This window comes from Xenopus laevis, chromosome 5S, assembly GCF_017654675.1.
Source record: "Xenopus laevis strain J_2021 chromosome 5S, Xenopus_laevis_v10.1, whole genome shotgun sequence".
Taxonomy (NCBI): Eukaryota; Metazoa; Chordata; class Amphibia; order Anura; family Pipidae; genus Xenopus; species Xenopus laevis.
Window position 1 is genome coordinate 97,173,645 of NC_054380.1, and position 22,590 is coordinate 97,196,234.

General features: G+C 39.6%; 2 protein-coding genes across 9 annotated transcripts in view; both read right to left on the reverse strand.

Annotated features, from left to right (window-relative positions):
• Positions 1-22,590, reverse strand: part of LOC108717452 (neuroligin-1) — a 445,212-nt gene that overhangs the window by 116,654 nt on the left and 305,968 nt on the right. The gene's annotated exons all lie outside the window — the stretch shown is intronic.
• LOC121394283 (myb-related transcription factor, partner of profilin-like) lies at positions 3,244-6,776 on the reverse strand. Of its 3 annotated transcripts, none has more exons than XM_041564871.1 (4): positions 6,098-6,776; positions 4,771-4,887; positions 4,626-4,685; positions 3,244-3,751 (listed from the first exon to the last, which is right to left on the reverse strand). In XM_041564871.1, the coding sequence occupies exons 1-4, from the start codon at positions 6,549-6,551 to the stop codon at positions 3,420-3,422; spliced, it is 963 nt and encodes a 320-aa protein (XP_041420805.1). In that variant the 5' UTR covers positions 6,552-6,776; the 3' UTR covers positions 3,244-3,419. The 3 variants fall into 3 exon arrangements, with proteins under 3 accessions (XP_041420805.1, XP_041420804.1, XP_041420806.1); XM_041564870.1 differs by having other exon boundaries at positions 4,620-4,685; XM_041564872.1 differs by lacking the exons at positions 4,626-4,685; positions 4,771-4,887.

Sequence of the window (22,590 nt, forward strand, 5' to 3'; positions counted from 1 at the left end):
TATTATTTTAAAGGTGATATGTATGTATTTTCAAGAATTGTTTCCCTTTTTGCAGTCTGGCTACAATAGATGCACTATGCATCTTGGGACCTGTAGTTTAGTTCAATCAGCTCACTTTGTTAGGGCTTTTAATTCTTGCCACCTGATTCAGTTTACAGGTGTGATGTGTTAAGGGGATGATTTCTTAATGGATCTGCACACACACAATTATTTGCATTTGGGGGGGGGGATTAACTCTTTTATTGTGCGACCAATGCTCATTTGAACCTGGGTGGAGTCACCTTTAGAAAACATATCGGTAAGTGGCAGTGTTTGTTTAGCAATGACCGGCTTTTGTTTGGCTACTTAAATTTATTTTGATTTGTGTTAATGAATTTTTCTTGTTTGATCTACACGTATGGCTTCTTCTGTTTTCTTGTTTGAAATGACATTACCCATGTTACTATTTTGGACAAGCGCCTTGGCAAAAAAGAAAAACAAACACACCCGGTAATGTTTTAGTTCCTTTACTGACACAATCTTTGTCAAAATCCAAAACAGTTGAACAACAATAAAAAGACAATCTATATCTGTATAAAGTTTGTTTGTTTTTGGAACACACAATATTTATTTTAAACCATTAAATATGTACCTTAGCTGGAAGCCACAGGAGGAATTTGGTCTCAACATATATTTCAAAATATAGCAGCCCCTATAGACCACTAAAGGGCAAAAGCTTTACAAACGTTTTACAAATCATTTGTTGCATGACATTGCTAATGCACCCCAGGATTCATCATGGCCAACTTTACATTAAACAGTATCCAAAAATTTGGCCCTTGATAAGCTTGTGTCCAAAACAATAATATAACAATCAATATGATCTACAAATGACACTTGTCACTATATGGCAATTTGGCCAGTTTAAAAGTATCAACAATATGAGATTAGTGCTGGCCAGGTAGAGTGTTGGACACCCAACAATGCTTGATAGTGCAAAGTAACAACCAAGGCTTTGTGCCTTTAAGGCATATCATACACCTTGGACTTGCTATTTAATGAGCACAGGTGGAGGAGGAGGAGGAGGAGGTAGGCGTTAGCACCTATTATGAGTGCTGGGTAGCCAAAGTAGGCCAGAGGTAGCCAACATAACTTCTCGTGCAAAGTAACAATGCTTTGTGCCTTTAAGGCATATCATACACCTTGGACTTGCTATTTAATGAGCACAGGTGGAGGAGGAGGAGGAGGTAGGCGTTAGCACCTATTATGAGTGCTTGGTAGCCAAAGTAGGCCAGAGGTAGCCAACATAACTTCTCGTGCAAAGTAACAATGCTTTGTGCCTTTAAGGCATATCATACACCTTGGACTTGCTATTTAATGAGCACAGGTGGAGGAGGAGGAGGAGGTAGGCATTAGCACCTATTATGAGTGCTTGGTAGCCAAAGTAGGCCAGAGGTAGCCAACATAACTTCTCGTGCAAAGTAACAATGCTTTGTGCCTTTAAGGCATATCATACACCTTGGACTTGCTATTTAATGAGCACAGGTGGAGGAGGAGGAGGTAGGCGTTAGCACCTATTATGAGTGCTGGGTAGCCAAAGTAGGCCAGAGGTAGCCAACATAACTTCTCGTGCAAAGTAACAATGCTTTGTGCCTTTAAGGCATATCATACACCTTGGACTTGCTATTTAATGAGCACAGGTGGAGGAGGAGGAGGAGGTAGGCGTTAGCACCTATTATGAGTGCTGGGTAGCCAAAGTAGGCCAGAGGTAGCCAACATAACTTCTCGTGCAAAGTAACAATGCTTTGTGCCTTTAAGGCATATCATACACCTTGGACTTGCTATTTAATGAGCACAGGTGGAGGAGGAGGAGGAGGTAGGCGTTAGCACCTATTATGAGTGCTTGGTAGCCAAAGTAGGCCAGAGGTAGCCAACATAACTTCTCGTGCAAAGTAACAATGCTTTGTGCCTTTAAGGCATATCATACACCTTGGACTTGCTATTTAATGAGCACAGGTGGAGGAGGAGGAGGAGGTAGGCATTAGCACCTATTATGAGTGCTTGGTAGCCAAAGTAGGCCAGAGGTAGCCAACATAACTTCTCGTGCAAAGTAACAATGCTTTGTGCCTTTAAGGCATATCATACACCTTGGACTTGCTATTTAATGAGCACAGGTGGAGGAGGAGGAGGTAGGCGTTAGCACCTATTATGAGTGCTGGGTAGCCAAAGTAGGCCAGAGGTAGCCAACATAACTTCTCGTGCAAAGTAACAATGCTTTGTGCCTTTAAGGCATATCATACACCTTGGACTTGCTATTTAATGAGCACAGGTGGAGGAGGAGGAGGAGGTAGGCGTTAGCACCTATTATGAGTGCTTGGTAGCCAAAGTAGGCCAGAGGTAGCCAACATAACTTCTCGTGCAAAGTAACAATGCTTTGTGCCTTTAAGGCATATCATACACCTTGGACTTGCTATTTAATGAGCACAGGTGGAGGAGGAGGAGGAGGTAGGCGTTAGCACCTATTATGAGTGCTTGGTAGCCAAAGTAGGCCAGAGGTAGCCAACATAACTTCTCGTGCAAAGTAACAATGCTTTGTGCCTTTAAGGCATATCATACACCTTGGACTTGCTATTTAATGAGCACAGGTGGAGGAGGAGGAGGTAGGCGTTAGCACCTATTATGAGTGCTGGGTAGCCAAAGTAGGCTAGAGGTAGCAAACATAACTTCATAGTGCAAAGCACAAGGTACACTGTTTTCACTTTGACAGTTGCAGAATATAGGCCATTGTTACATGAATGCACATAACATGTAAACCACATAAATACAGAGCTTGATTAGCATATGGAACCTTTTAAGCAACACTGCACTAGTGATAAATACACCATAAAAAAGTGTAGTCATATGCTTGCAATACAATTCATTGACCCTTACATGTAACATTTTTTGGCCAAGTGAATGTGTTCGGCAACACTGCAGCATCGCCATAGAAATATGTTAGAGCAAATGCACTTCGATGTTTGTAAGTGCTTTTCCAGATGTTATTGGAAAGGGCGCCAATGGGTGTTAGATATGGCACACCTTGGTGCTGATAACACCATACATATATACATATGTTAGAGCAAATGCACTTAGATGTTTTGAAGTGCTTTTCCAGGTGTTATTGGAAAGGGTGCCAATAGATGTTAAAATGGCACCCCTCAGTGATGAGAATGGAGCAGTGTAAACAATGGGATGTGTTGTTTGGGAGTCAGTCCCATTGCTGGGTAACGGACAAAGTGATACCTGAAGCGTCAATAGGGCAAAGTTTGTTACCAGGAGAAAAACAGGCAAAGAGGCCAGTGTCAGATGGAAAATGACACAGACTGGAGCTAGGGACGTTTGTCCCCTCGGACAGGACCGTCTCCCCTTCTATGCCCCCTTTCCCTCCGATGTTGAGGAGCTTAAGGGGGGGGAGGGGGAGCAGCAGGTGGACCAGGGACTTCACCCTCAGCAGAGCCCCCTGGTCGATGAGGCTGGGCTGCCATAGCTGCCACCAGGTCCTGGATTCCACGATGGATGGTCACCTGGGTCTCCTGAATATCCCTATGGATTAGGGCCATCCACCGCCTCATCCAGAGTTCCTGGCGGCGCTGCTGGTGGAGCATAGGCTGCATGGCAGCCATCATGGCGTCAACGAGCCCCGGTTGTGCCGCAGGTTGCTCACCCAGTCGCCGTCCTTCCTCCTGTGGTGGTCCCCCAATTGCTGCAGCAGCAGCAGTGGCAGCAGCACGACCTACAAGAAAAATCAAATCTAAGTATATATATTGGAATGTGCATAACCCACAACAAACGAGCAGATCTCTCTCCGATGTGCCCACCTTGAGGTGGGCAATATCGCACTGATCCGATTGTGGGCCCTAGGGACCAACGATCGGATCATAACGAATAGGAACGGGCGGTCGGATCGCAGGACCGCATCAACGAACAGATGCCTTTGTGATCCGACGGGATTTTAGTCCCATCCAATCGAGATCTGGCCGACTTATGGCCAGATCTCGATCGGGGAAGCCCGTCGGGGGCCCCCATACATGGGCCAATAAGCTGTCGGTCTGTCGGCAGCTTTTTTTGGCCCGTGTTTGGCCACATTTAGATTGGAGGTGGTGTTTTCTTTTGGGGGGGGTGGCATAAACACAACATTAGAGTGAAAATTTCACACCAGTCTGTAGCTTGGAAAACAAGTTTTTTTTTTTTTGACAAAAAAAAAGTTTGAAAGGACATGTAAACCCTCCCTCCCAGTGAGGAGGAGCTTCAGATACCTGCCACTGGTTTTTAAAAGGTTAACAGTAAAGTCTGCAGTATCCCCTTAATCACTTAGAATTCCTTCTCCTCTTCTAACTCACTCTGGCCCTCCCTCAGGAATTCCCTTTGGCTGTTGGCTAATGAGCATGCTCAGTTCTTCTCAGCTCAGATTACTAAACACACCCTCCAGTCTAACAGCCACTGAGCAGACATCATTACTGGTTCCTATAGAAACTCTGCTCTAGCTGTCTGATCCTATTTTATTCTCCTAACCACCTCTCCTGAGCTCAGCTTAACCAATACATGGCATCTTTGGTGACACACAGACAAATAAAGTAAGGGGTTATTAGTTATAAAATTACTCTTACGTCTGGGGGGCACCACAGGTATCACAGCTGGTGACTGGGCGCGGCTTTCAGCTCGGTGTTCTGTAATGTGAGATAGGACATTAGTAATGCTGTAAACAAGTCGAGGAAGCAACTACATTGGCCACAACATTGAACATGTCTGTACCTTGAGCTTCCGGGGCTCTATCACGATCTTCAGCCTCACCCTCTTCCTGGGGTTGCTGAGCGGCGTCGTCCTGGTCCTGGTCACTGCTCGAGTCAGGCCGCGATGTTTGCGGCGGTACTGCAATTGTGAATAAAGAAAACAAAAAAAGTATTAAAAAAACAAAATCATATGGAATTGCAAGAGACCTCCCACATGCTACAAATCTATTTTATTTCTCATTCCAAATACTAACTCCAATGGAATGGTACAGCAAGTGAGATGGAATGGTTAAAACTTAAAGGAACAGTAACATCAAAAAATAAGTGTTTTAAAGTAATGAAAATAGTGTTGCCCTGCACTGGTAAAACTGCTGTGCTTGCTTCAGAAACACTACTATAGTTTATATAAATAAGCTGCTGTGTAGCAATGGGGGCAGCCATTCAAATGAGAAAAGGCTCAGGTTACACAGCAGATAGCAGATAAGCTCTGTAGAACATAATGGAGTTATCTGTTATCCACTATTTAACCTGTGCCATATAGACTTTTTTCAATTCCTGTTCCACAGCAGCTTTTTTATATGAACTATAGTAGTGTTTCTGAAGCAAACACACCAGTATTACACGTGCAGGGCAACAGTACATGACATTTTCATTACTTTAAAACACTTATATTTTTTGGTGTTACTGTTCCTTTAAATACATTTGCAATGGTGCGAGCAGAAGAGAATGTAATATATGACAATACTTGTGATTTTAAAGTTATTTAGCTTTTTAATCAGCAGATCTAAACTTTGCAGTCTCAGCAATCTGGTTGCTAGGGTCCAACCATAGCAACCATGCATTCATCTGAAGAAGAGACTGGAATATAATTAGTGGATGGTCTAATTAGTAATATGAGTAATAAAAACTCACAATAACATCACATGTGTAGTCTTACAGAGCATTTCTAGACCCACATTTTAAAGCTGGAAAGAGTCCTTTAATTTTAAAAATAAATAATGAAGGACAACTGAAAAGTTGCTTAGACTTGGCCATTCTAGAACATACTTAAAAGTTAACTTAAAGGTGAACCACCCCTTTAATGCAGTTTCTAAACATTTGTACTATAGTGGGGAAATGATTAATAAAGAAATGGCTGCCATTTTGTCTATGTTACAGCTGCACTTAATAACTAGTAATGAACAAACAGCAAAGTTGTAAAGAAAAGCACAAGAAACTCCTCTAATGCAAAACAGGAGCAATATTTTAGCAAAGAAGTGAAATACTAAAGGGGAAATTAGACATTTATCTAAATGATGTGAATGTGGAAAAAAGGAGTCAGATGTTTGTTTCTATAAAATTCAACTTACTTCTCCAGTCTGTGTCCACTCCTTCACTGCCCTCTTTGCTCAAAATGTCCAGAAGCCGGCGCTCGTAGGGCTTCAGTCTGAGTGGAGGGACTCGCCCTCCGCCGGTCTTCTGGGCTTTAGCTCTCCTGGTAACCAGCTTTGCCCTTAGCCAACGCTTCAGGTCACTGAAGCGCTTGTACACTGTGGGGCGATCCCTGTGTAAAGCGCCCACAGTGTTCACCTTGTCCGTTACCTGCTGCCAGTGGTGTTGACGTCTGGCAGCACTGATACGATGGGACCGACTCCCAAACAGCACATCCCATCGCGCTAACACCTCATCCACCAGTGCTCCATTCTCATCACTGGTAAACCTTCGGGCCATTTTGTTGGTGGGGCCCTCCTCTCCTCCGTCATCATCACCCTCCTCCTCCTCCTCCTCCTGTCTCCTCTCTGAGGCAGTTGGTGGTGCCTCCATCTCCTCCTCGCTGCTGGGCAGCCTCTGTGTCCTCCTCCTGGGGGAGCCTCTCCGAGCCCTGGGTGGGGTGCGTGACACGCTGCGTGCCCCAGATGGCGAGCGAGACACGCAGCGTGCCCTGGGGGACTCCCTGCGTTGGCTGGGGGACACCCTCCCTACACTATGCTCCTGCCCCCCTGCCCTACGCTCCTCCCTCCCTCTACGGGACCCCCCTGCCCTACTCTCCTCCCCTCTACGGGACCCCCCTGCCCTACGCTCCTCCCTCCCTCTACGGGACCCCCCTGCCCTACTCTCCTCCCCTCTACGGGACCCCCCTGCCCTACGCTCCTCCCTCCCTCTACGGGACCCCCCTGCCCTACTCTCCTCCCCTCTACGGGACCCCCCTGCCCTACGCTCCTCCCTCCCTCTACGGGACCCCCCTGCCCTACTCTCCTCCCCTCTACGGGACCCCCCTGCCCTACTCTCCTCCCCTCTACGGGACCCCCCTGCCCTACGCTCCCCCTCTCTACGGGACCCCCCTGCCCTACTCTCACCCCCACTACGGGACCCCCCACCTGACCTACTCTCTTCCCCTCCCCTACGGGACCCCCCACTCTCTTGCTCCTCCTCCTCCTCCCCCCAGGAACCCCTCCCAGTGACTCCCCAGCCTGTGCCCCCCTCTCTCCCCCTCCTGCGACGACTAAGATCCCACATAGTGTGGGATCCAGCCGCCGTTGGCACTTCCCCAGGGCTGGAGAGACGTTCCCCCTCCTCCTCCTCCTCCTCCTCCTCAATCCTCCTCCTACCAGCCATTTCCAGCCAAATTTTCCAAAAAAAAAAGCAACCTGCCTCAGACACCTCCTCCACCTGTGCAGTCTAAATAGCAAGTGCGCAATTAGGCCGAAAATGCACCTAAAATGGCCTCTAGAGGGCTTCCTGTTTGAAAAAAATGGCAAAAAGGAAGTGGGGCATAAAAACTTCGAATCGATCGATTCGAATACAAGTGGGGCAAGGTTCACTTCGATCTTACTTCGATCGTATTCGACAGTACGCTACGACCGAATTCTTCGAATCGAAGGCACTATTCCTTCGATCGCAGGATAAATCGTTCGATCGTACGAATGTACTTCGATCGGAAATAGCACAAAAATCCTTCGACTTCGATATTCGAAGTCGAAGGATTTCAATTCGAGGGTCGAATTTCGAAGTAATTTTTACTTCGAAATTCGACCCTTAGTGAATCTGCCCCTAAGTGTATCAGTTTTTCTGCAGTGAATTCTAAGTGGTAGATTTATAAAGGTTCAAATGGTAAATCTGAATTCATATTTTTTTTCAAATTTTTTGTGTGTCAAATTCGAATCTAAAAGCACCAACTCGAATGTCAGATTTATCACACCTCGACAATGGAAACAGTTCTAATTCAAATGATCGCCACCTAAAACCTGCCGAGTTAATGTGCAAGTCAATGGCAGAGGACAATTTGAATATGTTGACTGCCTGCCTGACATTCAAGGTTTTCGAATTAGATTCAAATTTTCGGGTCAGGACTATTCAATTGAAAATTATACATTCAAGTTTTTTCATAAATAACCTCCCATTCGAGTTGTGAGTACATGCTAATTTATTAGAGTAAAAAAAATTCACATACATTTTAAATTCGACCTTTGATAAATAACTACTTAAGTTTACGTTTTGATAAATCTTCACTTAAAATTGAATATGTGCTTATTTAGGAAAAAGTTGGATTATAAAAAAAGTTGATCAAATAAAAATGTGAAAAAATAGAATGCAGTGAATTCATATTCTAATCATCATTTTCAATGGGTCTACAAATTTTCAAAAATTTAAAAAATTAATTTTGCAAAGGGAAAAATCAAAAAAAGGGCAAAAAATCATCCCCTTTTGCCCATTAATTAAAAATGTTCTGGAATACATCTACCAAAAACTCTCTTCATTCAGACACGAGTCAGTAATGTAATCTATACTACAGAATAAACCCGTTTCTTCTTTTTATAATACTGTACACATACTCTTACACATTTTATGCCCGGAAACCATATTTCTGCTGTCCTCTCCTCACTTGACCCTTGATCTCCCCTTTTTACAGCTGAGATAGATCTATGATTTGTTGCCCCAGAAACATAATCATTTCAAACCTAGCTGGGTCATTGAGAGCTGCATGCAGGGTGCCCTTGCACTCAGAGAATTGACTTGTTTAGTCAAGGCATGTTCCGCAACAAAATACACAGGTCAAACATCTAAAGGCAAACAAAAGTGCTTGTAGCAGTGACACTCGAACTCTGATTCATATTACCTTTTACGAAGCTTGATCATTTAAACAAAAAAAAAGAAAGAGAACTTTGAAGTCTGATAAATTATCCATAAACCCATGCATAGTTTAAGACAAATTTTAATAACATATGAACTAGGGAATTTGGATGTATTTAAAGCAGTTTGAAATGTATTACATTTCGCTTAACATTATCCTGACTGTTAAGAAAAGTTTCCTGAATTTCCTGATTTGATTTAAGCATTTTATACAGTCAAAGTCTTTTAATTCAGATAAAAAAAAACACCCTGAAGATCTGGTAAACGCCCAGAATTTGCTTATTCAGCAGATATATAACTGGTAGTAATTTGTAAAACTGAACTGATGCCTTTTTGGGAGAGAACTTTAATTACTCTTTGGCAAAACAAAAACAATTCTAAATTGGTCTCAATCATTTAGGAGGTGTTATATAAATCATATAAATCCCTTGCCAGCTGGTGGTGTGCATTTCAATAAGCCAAAAACTGATTTTATATTAGAAATGTTGGAAATCACAAATGTATTTCCAGGAACAAATATTTTTAAGTATGGTGAATGATCATGTAACCAAAACATACCTAGAGGCAGATTTATCAAGGGTTGAATTTGAAAAACTTCGAAAATTCAAAAAGACCAATTAAATTAAATTAAGGTTTTTTTTGGCCGAATAGGCCATTTTCGATCTAATTTGAAACAATAATCAAAATAATAGTGCATTCGATTGAATTCAATTCAACGTTTTTCCACCAATTCTTCCCAAATACGTTTTTGTAGGTCCCCCATAAGCTAAAACAGCAATTTGGCAGGTTTTTGATGGCGAATGGTCGAAGTCAAATTTTCTTAAGAGACAGTACATGATAAATTTCGAAATTTGAATTTTTGATTTTTTTTTCAAATTCAAATCAAATTTGGACTATTCCCTAGTCAAAGTACACAAAATTAGATTGAAATTCAAATTTTTTAGATTCAAATTTTCACTTCAACCTTTGATAATCCTGCCCCCTAGTCACTAATGTATAACATAGTCCAAGGAATTGACCAAGATGACCTTCCACTAGAGACACAGTAATATTTACTTGCTCACTGGTAATGCTGAAGCAGTTATCCTATTTATTAAGTGGAACAAGTAGGTAAATTACAACTTTAAAGTTCATTTCTTCACAGTCAGGACAGTGAGGTTGTGGAATGCACTGCCGGTTGAAATGGCTGATTCAGTTAATGCCTTTAAGAATGGCTTGGATGATTTTTTGGACAGACAGAATATCAAACAAGGGAAAGTTGTGCTCACCACTAATTTTTAAAACCATTAGGCGGGGGTGCAATGAGGCTGTGACCACAAAATACATATAGACACATACAAGAGTCCTCTGCACTCAGCCCATTATCAATATATTTAAGACAGAGACATTTTGTGCATACTGCTACTGAAAAATGCCTTACCCTTTAAACAAAACAGGGATTGTTTATCCATATATTGCAATATATTTAAGCTGGCCAACTACGTCAAAGTCATCCCATATCTGGCCAGTCCTATGCTCAATTTCCATCAACTACGTCAAAGTCATCCCATATCTGGCCAGTCCTATGTTCAATTTCCATCTGATTCATTAAGAATTCTATTGCTTTATCATACATTTTACAAAAGGGACTTGTTTTACCTGCAACTTACTTGTGTTCCAGCCGAAACGTCAGTTTCTGTGCCCACATTATTTTAAACTTTTTTGATTATTTGTAAGACCTGTGAGTGCTTCTTCTTGAGGATGATATATATACTGTATATGCAGAAAATAGCGGCACTCACGGAATTGTTCTTAGTGCAAAACAAAAAACATTTTATTGCAACTGCACCTATTGACAATGGTGACCCTTGGAGTTTATGCAGCTATGGGCGATGTCAACAGAGGAAGAAGATTTGCATGTGAAGTTTCATGTACATATGACTTTTTGATTGCAAGAATGAACTTTAATGCAATCTCAATTCAAAATCAAAGTGTGCATGTGTAATTTTATGCTGTTTGATGCAATGGGCGCATCTGTGTCAACTATGCAATTATGCTTGAATTGTGAGATAAATTATGCATTCAAAAAACAATTTAAAATGTGTGCTACAAATATCATATGAAGCATCGTACAAGAATTTTAGCTAAATTGTTACAGTCATTAAGATGAGCTCTTCATTAGAAAATTGTTTTAAGTAATACAAACATGTTAAATACAATATAAAGCAACACCGCACTTGCTATTTAAATGTGTACAAATATTAGCTACGTATATTTTTTTTCATTTATTCTGTAGTCACTAATTCTATTTCTTTTCATTGTTTTACTCGTTGTTATATTTTAATGGATAGCTAATTTATTTAGTGTACAACTCTGCTCTTAAAAAGGAGCTTGCCATTCCATTTTTCCCATGAAATAGTTTGATCAAACAGTATACACACTTTATCAGTCTTTGATAAGGAAAATGCACTTTAGAGACCCTGCTCCAATATAGGCATTGGTCTTATTCAACAAAATGGTCATTTGCTCTTTCAAAAGTCATTATGTATTATAAGGAAAAGTGATGACTTTAATCTAGCTTCAAAAGATGTGAGATGTTCAAATTAAAACATTAGGCACATTGGAATATACTCTGGTTGTAGATTAGATTAATTGTGACCTAACATTTCCCATGAAACTCTTTTTACTATTCAGTTATCAGTCAATCACCCTTTCTGCCCTTTTCCATCAAGTATATGAATTATAAAGTATAATATCTGACATTTAAAAATTAAGCCATAAATGAGTTTTTGCTGTGGCTCATTACCATCTTTCTTCCCACGCAACTTTTTTTCCCTTGGGTGATACCATTCACTCTATATCTAAATCTCATATGCTCTGTACCCTGCTCAGTTATACTAAATGTCTTGCTCTAGCTTTCATAAAGTAGGAATCATACAATTCATGTTGGTATTCTATAGCAGACAAGAATGCTGAAAGATATGTCTTTCAAGGTGTCTTTATGTTAAAAGACATATTTAAAGCATTCACTTGATGTCAGGTGTTCTAGTACATACAAGGGAGGACCAACTTTTGGAAAGATTGCAAGGCACCCAGACACGGCAAGGTTCTGTTCTGTTTAATTTCCTCCTTTAAGAACATATATCATTTTTACCAGCCAAGATTAGGATTGATACATAACCCTGCATTTGTGTCAGAGATATGCAGGCCCTGTGTCACGGTCGGCACCCAAAACCAGAAAAATGCCGAGCACCCTGGTCTCGGCTCGTACTTCACTTGTAGTGTGACCGCCTTTAGCCTCGTGAGGAGCCCTTAGCTACTTGGATGCCACCAGGATTTAAGAGAGAGGCGCAAGGCTAGAGGTTCTGGATAGGCAGAGGGGCACGACTGTTAGCTAGAGCCTTTAGGCCGAAGGTCGCGGTACAAGACGTTAGGCAATAGAGTAGTCAGATCAGGCCGGGTCGGGGCAGGCAGAGAGTAAACGTAGTCAGACAGGCAAGGGTCAAACCAGGAAGTCAATCAGAGGGGTTAAGCAAAAGAGGTAGTCGGTATTCAGGCAAGGGTCAGGATTCAGAGGTCAGAATAGTCAAAAGACAGGCAGGGGGTCACAACAGGAATCAGACAGGTTCAAAACAGAATAGCAAAAGCTCAGATAGCACCAGGAACAAACTCCTATCATGGGCAAGGTCCAGTAATCAAAATAGGCTATTTGTACTTTTAAATTTCGTGCCAATTGAGTGCTGGCATCACTCCAGCGTGCCTGTGCCTTTAAGAAACGCCGAGGCGCGTGCACCCTTAGAGTCCAGCGCCAGCGTGAGGAAGGAATTGGCACGGTGTGGTGGGCGTCCCCGCTTATGGCACGGCGGCATCCCCGCCGCACCGGGTAAGTCCTTTCATCCGGACTGGCAATTTGTCGGTTCGGGCAAATGCCAGAGGGCCGCTTTATATTATATTCATGTGGGCCGCTCCTGATCCTTGGAAACTGTGCTGTAGTGTCTCTCCCACGCCAATGCCTCGCTGTTTCCGCACCCCCCCCTGCAGCCGGCAGGTGAAGATGCAGACTAAAGCTGACAAGTCGCCAGGGCCGGGAGGGAGGTGTGTGTGTGTGAGAATGCAGCTTCTCCTGGTTTGAAAGTGTGTGGCTACCCAGACTGGGCCTTAGTCAAAACAGCAGCAACCAAGCCCAACAGGAACACCAAAAGAAATAACCACTGAGAGACACATAGTAGGTGAAACAATCATCCCATATGTAGCTTGAGTGTCAGAGAAACTCAGGAGGATTTTCAACAAACACCACGTCCCACGTCAAACCTAGCAACACAATGAGACAAAAACTGGTACACCCTAAGGATCCAACGCCTAAATAAAAACAAAGCAATGTGGTATACGCAGTCCAGTGTACCTGTAGCAGATGGAGAAGCCATCCCTGAACAGAGGCGGGGGCCTTCGACACCACCTGTCTGCTACCTACAATGCCGTTCTCACATCTGTACCCCCGCGATTTCAGAACACTTCACACATCCATTCATGTAACTCTCACAAGTAACACCTGTTTCGGTGTTGCATGAAACATTGGATAATACTATCACAGTAACTACACAGAATCAACGGCAGTGTGCAGTTGTGATTGGATTGGTGGAAGTTTTTATGCCGAGAACATCCAACACCAGTGAGTTGAACTGAAGAAGCTGCTCGTATGAGCAGTGAAACATCTTCAATAATTACTCAGCAAGTGGATGAATGAAAATCTTCATACTCCTGGTATGTTCCTCACCCTTCCGATAAGGCTCTATTCACTCCTCCGTCCTTGCAGCATATCTCTCCCCTCCTGTCACATTACTCAGCCTTCATGTCTCAGATTTCCTACTTTAATGATCTCCACCATTAGCCTTGACCCCTCATTCGTCAGCCTTATCTTCAGGGTCCTAGGGAAGATGAACGCTGAGGAATCAGGAGGCAGTGCTGAGGGAGGAGATAGTTATTGTAGGGGTTATAAATGAGGGATGAGGGCTGAGAGAGGATAGTGAAAAGCTGAGAGTTGAAGGCAGGAGAGTGACAGGAGAGGGTAGTGAATAGAGCCTTATTTGAAGGGTGAGAAACATACTAAGTGAAGTTGCATTCCGTGTGCTTAGAGATCACATTGCATCGCTGACCATGACTTTGGCTGCAGATGTCCTAAACTTGGTTTCGTACAGGGAGCCTGTAGCACTTATGTTTTTCCTCAAAAAGATATAAAATAGACTGTATTGACAGGCAAGCTGTACGGTGTTCATTTTAGGGCATCCTTTGTCATAACTAAGCTGCTGCATACAGCTTTAAACCAACAGCTCTTCTTGACACATGCATTACCACAAGAAACTGAAGTTAACAAACAGGTGCAGGACCATAAGTTGAGCATCCCTGGTATAAATATTATCACAAAAACCTGTTTTTTACTGTGAATAAACAAATGGGACCCAAATGATTGCAACTAGAAGTATGGACAGCAAAGCAAGTAAGTGACATTTATTAGTTAGTCCACAACATAGCATTAGTAGAGCATTAAAATATCAGCATGGCTAACATAATTACTATATGAGAATGCTCACAACTGAAACACTGAACCACCGTTTGAACGCCTAGCATTTTCAGTATGGCAATTTACTTCATATAAACCCTGGATATGATCTGCTTAATTGAAATTTTGCAGTTTTACCCCAATATATGAGTGGATGTGTACAAGTCAGACCATTGCGTGTTTACATGGGGGCTGCTTCGATTTTTTTGCCCGGGCTGCTTTTTACTCCTAGTCTGGCCCTAGAGATATGTCTTTCTCAGCCTTCTGCTATTGAAAAGCAACCTATATATCAAACATGTGCTTTTGCTATAAGACATATAATCAGATTTAGCAGCATAACACATTTTAGGTTGCATCTATAAAAACAAATCTGTTTTATCACTATTGCATTCCTTATACATCTGAACTGAAAGTGAAAATGTTATGCTGCCGACATTGTAGATAAGGTGATCATATTCTCACATTATGCCAATTGTGCTGCAAGGATTTACTGAGATTATTGCTATTATTTTCTTTCTTGTAAATGAATAAGTTAATCATGATTTGCATAGGGGTTCTACTCCTAAATAAATGCCTATAAAGAAAATTACTTAAAGGGATCCTGTCATCGTAAAACATGTTTTTTTCAAAACACATCAGTTAATAGTGCTACTCCAGCATAATTCTGCACTGAAATCCATTTCTCAAAAGAGCAAACAGATTTTTTTATATTCAATTTTGAAATCTGACATGGGGCTAGACATTTTGTCAATTTCCCAGTTGCCCCCAGTCATGTGACTTGTGCCTGCACTTTAGGAGAGAAATGCTTTCTGGCAGGCTGCTGTTTTTCCTTCTCAATGTAACTGAATGTGTCTCAGTGGGACATGCTGTTATCTTGTGTTAGGGAGCTGTTATCTGGTTACCTTCACATTGTTCTTTTGTTTGGCTGCTGGGGGGAAAAAGGAGGGGGGTGATATCACTCTAACTTGCAGTACAGCAGTGATTGACGTTTATTAGAGCACAAGTCACATAACTTGGGGCAGCTGGGAAATTGACAATATGTCTAGCCCCATCTCAGATTTCAAAATTGAATACAAAAAAATCTGTTTGCTCTTTTGAGAAATGGATTTCAGTGCAGAATTCTGCTGGAGCAGCACTATTAACTGATTCATTTTGAAAAAAATTTTTCATTTGAAGGCATTTTTTTTTTCTTTACAAAAATACAGATTATTTAAAAATTATGCACTGAGCCTAATGGTATCAAAAGCACCAAGTTGGCTCAGGTCTAGTTACCCATATGATATAAACAAATGGTTTTCAAAAAGCTGCAGAGTAAATAGTACCTTCTGAAAGTCACAGGAACTTTACATCAAATTGTATTATAAGTGACCTTACTCTTAAATGTTTCTTCCTTCTTACAACTGGACAGTCCATATATGGACATGTTTAGACATATATACTGTACGTACAATGACTGTAGCCGTCATTATGACTAGTATGGCTAGTATGGTTATTTCCATCTGAAAAAACAGCATGTTTATTCAATTGGACACTCATTTGTAGGGACTTGTTATCTTGTGATCCTGGCACTCTTTGGATTAAGATGTACTATAGTAATATATGTGTGCACTGACAGGGAATATGACCTAGGCTAAATATATGTACAAATCAATTTTTCAAACCCCACTTCTAGGTTTCTAGTTAAAAAATAATTAATACAACTGAATTATGACACATTAAATACAGAAGTATTGCCTGTCAAGTTCAGTCTGGCTTTGAAAATGAAATCAGTTGAGACCCAAGATCACTATGGTTACTTGTAGGCATTAGATCAACAATGTAGTACTGGTGCAATGCTATCTAGAGATTATAATGATCATGGATTTTGTGAAATTGCTACTAAAAGAAGCTTTATTATTCTCAACTGCAAGGCTGAGGATGATTGGCAAAAAAATCCTTTCTTAATCAGGGCATCTGTTATTTCAATTTTGATTGACATAATTCTTTACTTGAGCATTTGAAACATAGCTATTACCAAAAGTAATAAGGCTTTAACGGAGCTGAGAAAGAAGACAAACTTCTACAATGCAAACTATTGCAGTCTTAGTTACTTTGTAAGAAATATAATCTACTGATGCCCAACATATTTTACTATTTTTGGCCTAGTGTTTCTATGGAATTTATGTTCGGTTATTTATATTATAAAGGAATCAAGAGCTATATGCAGGAGGAAATTCTCGCCAAATGTTAAATTCCATCACACTTTCAATAGAAATAATAGGCCGGAGCTGGATTGAAAATAATAAAAACTCTCATGTACTTAAGTACAGCTGTATCAAATAACTCAAATGTAAAGTCATTTAAACCTGCTTATAATAACTTAATTACAGAAATTTAATTTTAAATATTTATAAAAATACAGGCTGTATCCTTTTGAATAGATACACTTTCCTGGTTAGTGCTCAATAAACGTTTTTTAACATAAACTGCCATCGCCTCCAGGTCACATGGTAGCTTCAGCCCCCCACCCCGGGTCAATAAGTGCAGCACACTTAGAGCAGCTAGATTTCCACACTATTATGTACCGTGTGTGACAAAATTTGTACAGTTTAATTCATTTTGGTCAATCAGACTCAATTGGATCAGGTGCAGCACTGACTGCAAGGTGAAAATATTACAAGGGGATAGGAAAGCCCTTGAGCTATCAGCGCAGGGGCTGTATGACAAGGGATCCAAATGACTAGCAGCCAAATTATACTGGTCTAGGTAAGAGATGTGCAGAATCACATGTAGCTGTGTTTAAGTGAGAAGGAATGAGTTAAAGCAGCAGATGGCCAGGCCCAGGCGCAGAGTAAGAGAGGGATGTGATGTTAGGGGAAGAAGCAGTTAATTTCCTTATCTTCTGAGCAGGTAGAAACATTCCACCCACCCTCCCCCATTTTGCAAATTTTGTGAAATGTCAGGAGTTTTCTACTTTATGTTCTCATATTATCTATTAATAACTGAATATGGATGTTTTCATGAAAGTGCTGTTATATTGTGGTTTCTGTATCTTTACACATTTTAATTGTGAGAGTTTGTATTGTACTTATTTTTGTTAAATTAATGTAAATCGCTTGATCCAGGGAAATGTTTCTGATCACCATTGAGGTCAGGAAGGAATTTTTCCCTCTTGAAGCATAATTGGCACTGGCTTTGGGCTGGGTTTTTTGCCTTCCTTTGGATCAAAACAGTGCGCATATGATATTAGAAGACGGAGAAAGGAGGTTTTCTCCTACAACTGCACTGTGGATTGATTGATACAGACGCTACTACTGCTTGTGCTAGGGGGCAGCCTGCTTGGATTTCCTATCATCAACACACTGCAGATGCAGTTCCGGCAGCAGGGCTGCTGAACTTCTCTCATGTTGGCAGCAGAGCATAGTAGTGATCGATTGTTAAATTCTGGCTTTAGAATATTGCCTTGGGTTAAGCTGGCAAGGTCCTATTTATTTAATAAAATGTGAATAAATGTTGTGGCCATTTTACACCCATCTCTGTCTCCTGGTTTCATTAAGGTATGTAATAATGGGGTCCAGTGGGATAGCACAAGGCGAAGGGTCAAATTTAGGAGTCCCTTTGTCATGCACCTGAATAGCACATTGCTCTCTGTAGTTGTGGACATAAATGAGCCATTTTATTTTAAAGGAGTTGTTCACTTTAAGAAAACTTTTAGAATGATGTAGAGAGTGATATTCTAAGACAATTTGCAATTTGTTTTAATTATCTATTTTTTGTGTTTTTTAGAGTTATTGAGCTTTTTATTCAGCAGCTCTCCAGATTGCAACTTCTGCAGTTTTGTTGCATGGGTACAAATTACCCTAGCAACCATGCATTGGTTTGAATAAAGACAGAATGATGAATATGAGAGAACCTGGATAGTAAAATGAGTAATAAAAAGTAGACATAACAAAACATTTGTAGCCCTACAGAGCATTTGATTTTATAGGGGTGACCTCCCATTTGAAATCTGGAAAGAATCAGAGGGCAAATAATTAAAAAACTGTAAAAAATACCAATTGAAAGGCTGCTTAGAAATAGCCATCCTATAGAATTAGACATCCTATATATAATTTAAACCCACTCATACACTGCATCTGCTACTGACTGTTGTGTTGAGAGCTTCTTTTATAATATGAAACAATTTATATTTCAATGTATTTTTTACAACAAATGTAAAATAATTAATGCAAATACTCCACAACTGTTTGAAAACATCCTTGTAGAACATTTGTGTTGCGAAAGAATATTTACTGGTTAGAAAAAAAACCATGGTAAGACATTTTACTTTAAATATTCAAAAGGCAAACAATAAATCACCTAAGCTCTTTAAATGTAGGTCATGTATATAAGTTCAGTTTTGAATAAATGAAAGCTTGTCTACAAATAGAGCAAATGCAGAAAAGTAATAATATAATTCTGTAATTATAATAACATAAATATAATAATATTGATTTTGTACTCAAGAGATGAAAATATACATTAATTAGGACAATGGAAAATCAAATACAATGGTGTATTTGATTTGGTGATCTGGTGTTATACTGAAAAAGAACCTCCCCTACGCTATTGCCTGATTCCTGGTAGTACATTATATATGGTTGAGAAAGTACAATGAGAATCATAACTAAAAGAACAATAGAACATTTTTTGTAAAAAATACTTTATATTCACACAATTCATAAAGCTGCTCAAAGATTTTGTCAGCTACATCAGACTCTCAGGTAAGCCGGATCATTACTTTATGAAAATTAATGTTATATTGAAAGTGAAACTCTTAGGATTCATAGGAGAGCTATAACTTAACAAAAAAGTAGGATAGATTATGTTATAGACTTCTATATCAACCCAAGACAACCATAATCTTTTAATAGTGAAGATAGGGTGCCTCTGAAGATGCCCCCATTAGCTCCTCATCTATGAAGACCTGGATCATTACTACTATAGAGATGCTAAACCTCTAGCTTGGTACAGTGGGTTTATTATATAAAGTATAAGTATTGCAAGACATTTGTGTTACGGTTTAGTGCTCCTTTAATGGATACTATCAACATTTAGTTCAGGTTACCTTATACAGAACCAATTACCCAAAAGCTCTAAATAACCATCTCCTATAGACTCCATTAGAAACAAATAATAAACATTTTTTTAATTGATTTCCTTCTTCTCTGTAGTAATAATACAGTCTGGAACCCCTGGTACCAAGCATTCTGGATAATGGAATGTCAAGGTATACCCGTACAACTCAGTTTAAGCAGCTAAGATGTGTGATAAAACGTTTTTAAGAAAATTGTAAATGTCCAGAGGAGTAATATAAATTTTAACCTTTCTTTCATACTGACCATCAAGTGGTTGAATGGCATAACCACCAGACATTTGAATATAAGGTGACCCTCATGGACATAAAATATTGTTTTTTTTTTAATCATAAGAAAGTAATACTGAGAAGAAACCAATGCCCGGTACTATGTTGTATGTAAAGTAGCATTAGGATTCAACTGCTATGTTGTCCAGTATATAATAGGTTTGCAGACACATGAGTGGGGTCCATGCAAATTTGGTAATGAACCATAAACCATTACAACAATTCAACACACATGAATGGAGACCCATACTTGCTATATAGCAGCTACATAGTATCTATTTAGACATCAATAATAAACTATGTTAGAATTATGAAATTATGAAATAACACATTCAATTAAAATATACATGCATTTGTCATAATTTCCTAACCAGAATGTGTTTCTGTCTAAACTGAGATCTGGAAGACATATACGTTATCTGTCAGTCATAAGCATGTGTAGCCTAAAACACATTTGGCTCTTGAGTTGTGAACGCCTCACTTCAGTGAAACAAAAAAGTACCATCAGAGCAATGAGCAGACTTATGAATTAATTCCTAATTTCTTTTATGTTTGTTATATGCTGTGAAAATAACCTGTCAGTCAAAATTTTCATCACAGAGGTATAAGCTCTAGAGATTTAATTCAAGGAAGTGTCATGACTACTCATTATTACTGTGATGAGTGATCAAGCCCTAGGTAATTGGATCTGCTTATCCAATTCTCTTTTGCCATAATAGTAAAACAAGGGCCCAAATGCAGATTAAATGTTTTACATTTTAGCTGAGTTGTAAATCTATTAAACATTTGGTACATTTAAAACACTGCTAAACTATAATTTTATTATATTAAAAAATATATAAAAATATAAATCAAAGAGGATATTCACTGAAGGTTAAAAATTGTAAAGTGGCCCAGGTGCTAAGACATTGGCTTCTTTGAACTCTTTGTCCTGCGATGACAATAAGAAGTGAGAAAAAAAACATATAGAAAGTAATTCCACATAAACGACGCCTTTACTGTATCCCTATAAAGCATGTGTATCCTCCACTTATGCAAATCAACAAGGGTTTTTATTAGCTGTCATTAATTAGGCATAACATTTAACATTGTCACATTTTGTCCCTATTCAGTAACCATTGACAAGTACTGAGAAGTTAGCTTTTACTTGTCTACTAATGATAGACCCATGTGAAAAAAAATATATCTGATTGGATATGCTAAGGGTTATTGGGCTGGGGAATATCGTATGATCTGTGAATACAGATAAAATACAATTCTTCTAACATAAAAAAATAAAAAAAAATAACCACCACTCCTATTTATAATAAAGGTCTTGATTTAAAAAGTGATCTTTAAATGATCTCCAAGGTATCAGTTCATTGCAATTCAGCCTTTCTAAAACAATCTTATATTCCTGTTCTCCATTAAACATTCTCACTTGTCTTGGCTGCATAATGTGAAATAAAAATGCATCACAAACTAATATCTGAAATAAAATAGCTTTCACCTGTATTTTTATCCCATTACTTAACCACGTTTCCTTTATAGCCGAGAACTCCCTGATACATATTTATGAAAAAGGCTAAGTAATACTCCTGTAATGAGTTGAGTAGACTTGGCATCATTGCAGAATGGAGATTTACATTTCAGATCTCATTACTCTGTCTTTCGAACACTATGGTCTTTAAATTATGTTAAAAGATAGACAGACAGACAGACAGACAGACAGACAGACAGACAGACAGACAGACAGACAGACAGACAGACAGACAGACAGACAGACAGATAGACAGATAGATAGATAGATAGATAGATAGATAGATAGATAGATAATAGACATAAAGCCGTGGTGGAAGGAGAAAAAAAAATAAAAAGGTTTTTATAGAATATGTAATTTTATATATAACAACAAACTGCAGAAAAATCCCCAGTTTGTAAACATGACCATATGTTACATTATATACAGTACATTATAAAAGGTGACATAATAAAACTTAAAGGTGACACCTGTCTAATAATGCAAACTGATAAAAAAAATTCTATAAACAACATAAACTCTCCAATCCAAAGAAGTGGTTTTAATGCATGAAAATATGTAACAGGGCTGGACGGCTTCGGTCATGTAGATGTTTTATCAGTATAAGGACCGGGGCAGTGCAGACCGGGGCTCTGGTTGCCCACAAGGGTATTCTTCATACAATATCAGTACTCACATACACCACAGTGTTCTCCCCCTCTGAAGCCTCCAGGGCCCTTGTCCTATAAGATACACCAACAGTAGTGTCATTAGCTGTCCGAGGGGCTTCCTCGCCTAAGGGACTATTACCCCTGATTTCTGCGGTGTCCTCACTTATAAGGTTTTAGGGAGAACACCCTTCATCAGGATACAATTCTTGCAGTAGCCCATTTAAACCCAACTTCCCACGCCTTCTTTTCCCATCATGCAACTTTACAAAACATTTAACCCTTATGTGGAATACTTATTAATCCAATTCGAAATTCAATTTGAAAAACAGCTTACAAAATAGTCATCTTCAATATCAACGTGTCCAAGTGCAGTCCATATTAAGATAATAAATATTGTGTATAAATATTGTGTATAAAACTTTTTACAAATTCACATCCATTATTACATTATTATAAAAATCCTGTGTATTATACAAATATTTTAATACCTTATTGCCCTTGGAATTTCTAGTTACCCTTAATATTCTACGTTATCACTCGGCAGTACTTATCTGTAAAAAATAGAAACATGTAAGAAGGTTAAAAAGTTATCTCTCATAAGAAACACGTATAACTAAAATTCTCATTAAGGCCCTTTGGTGTAA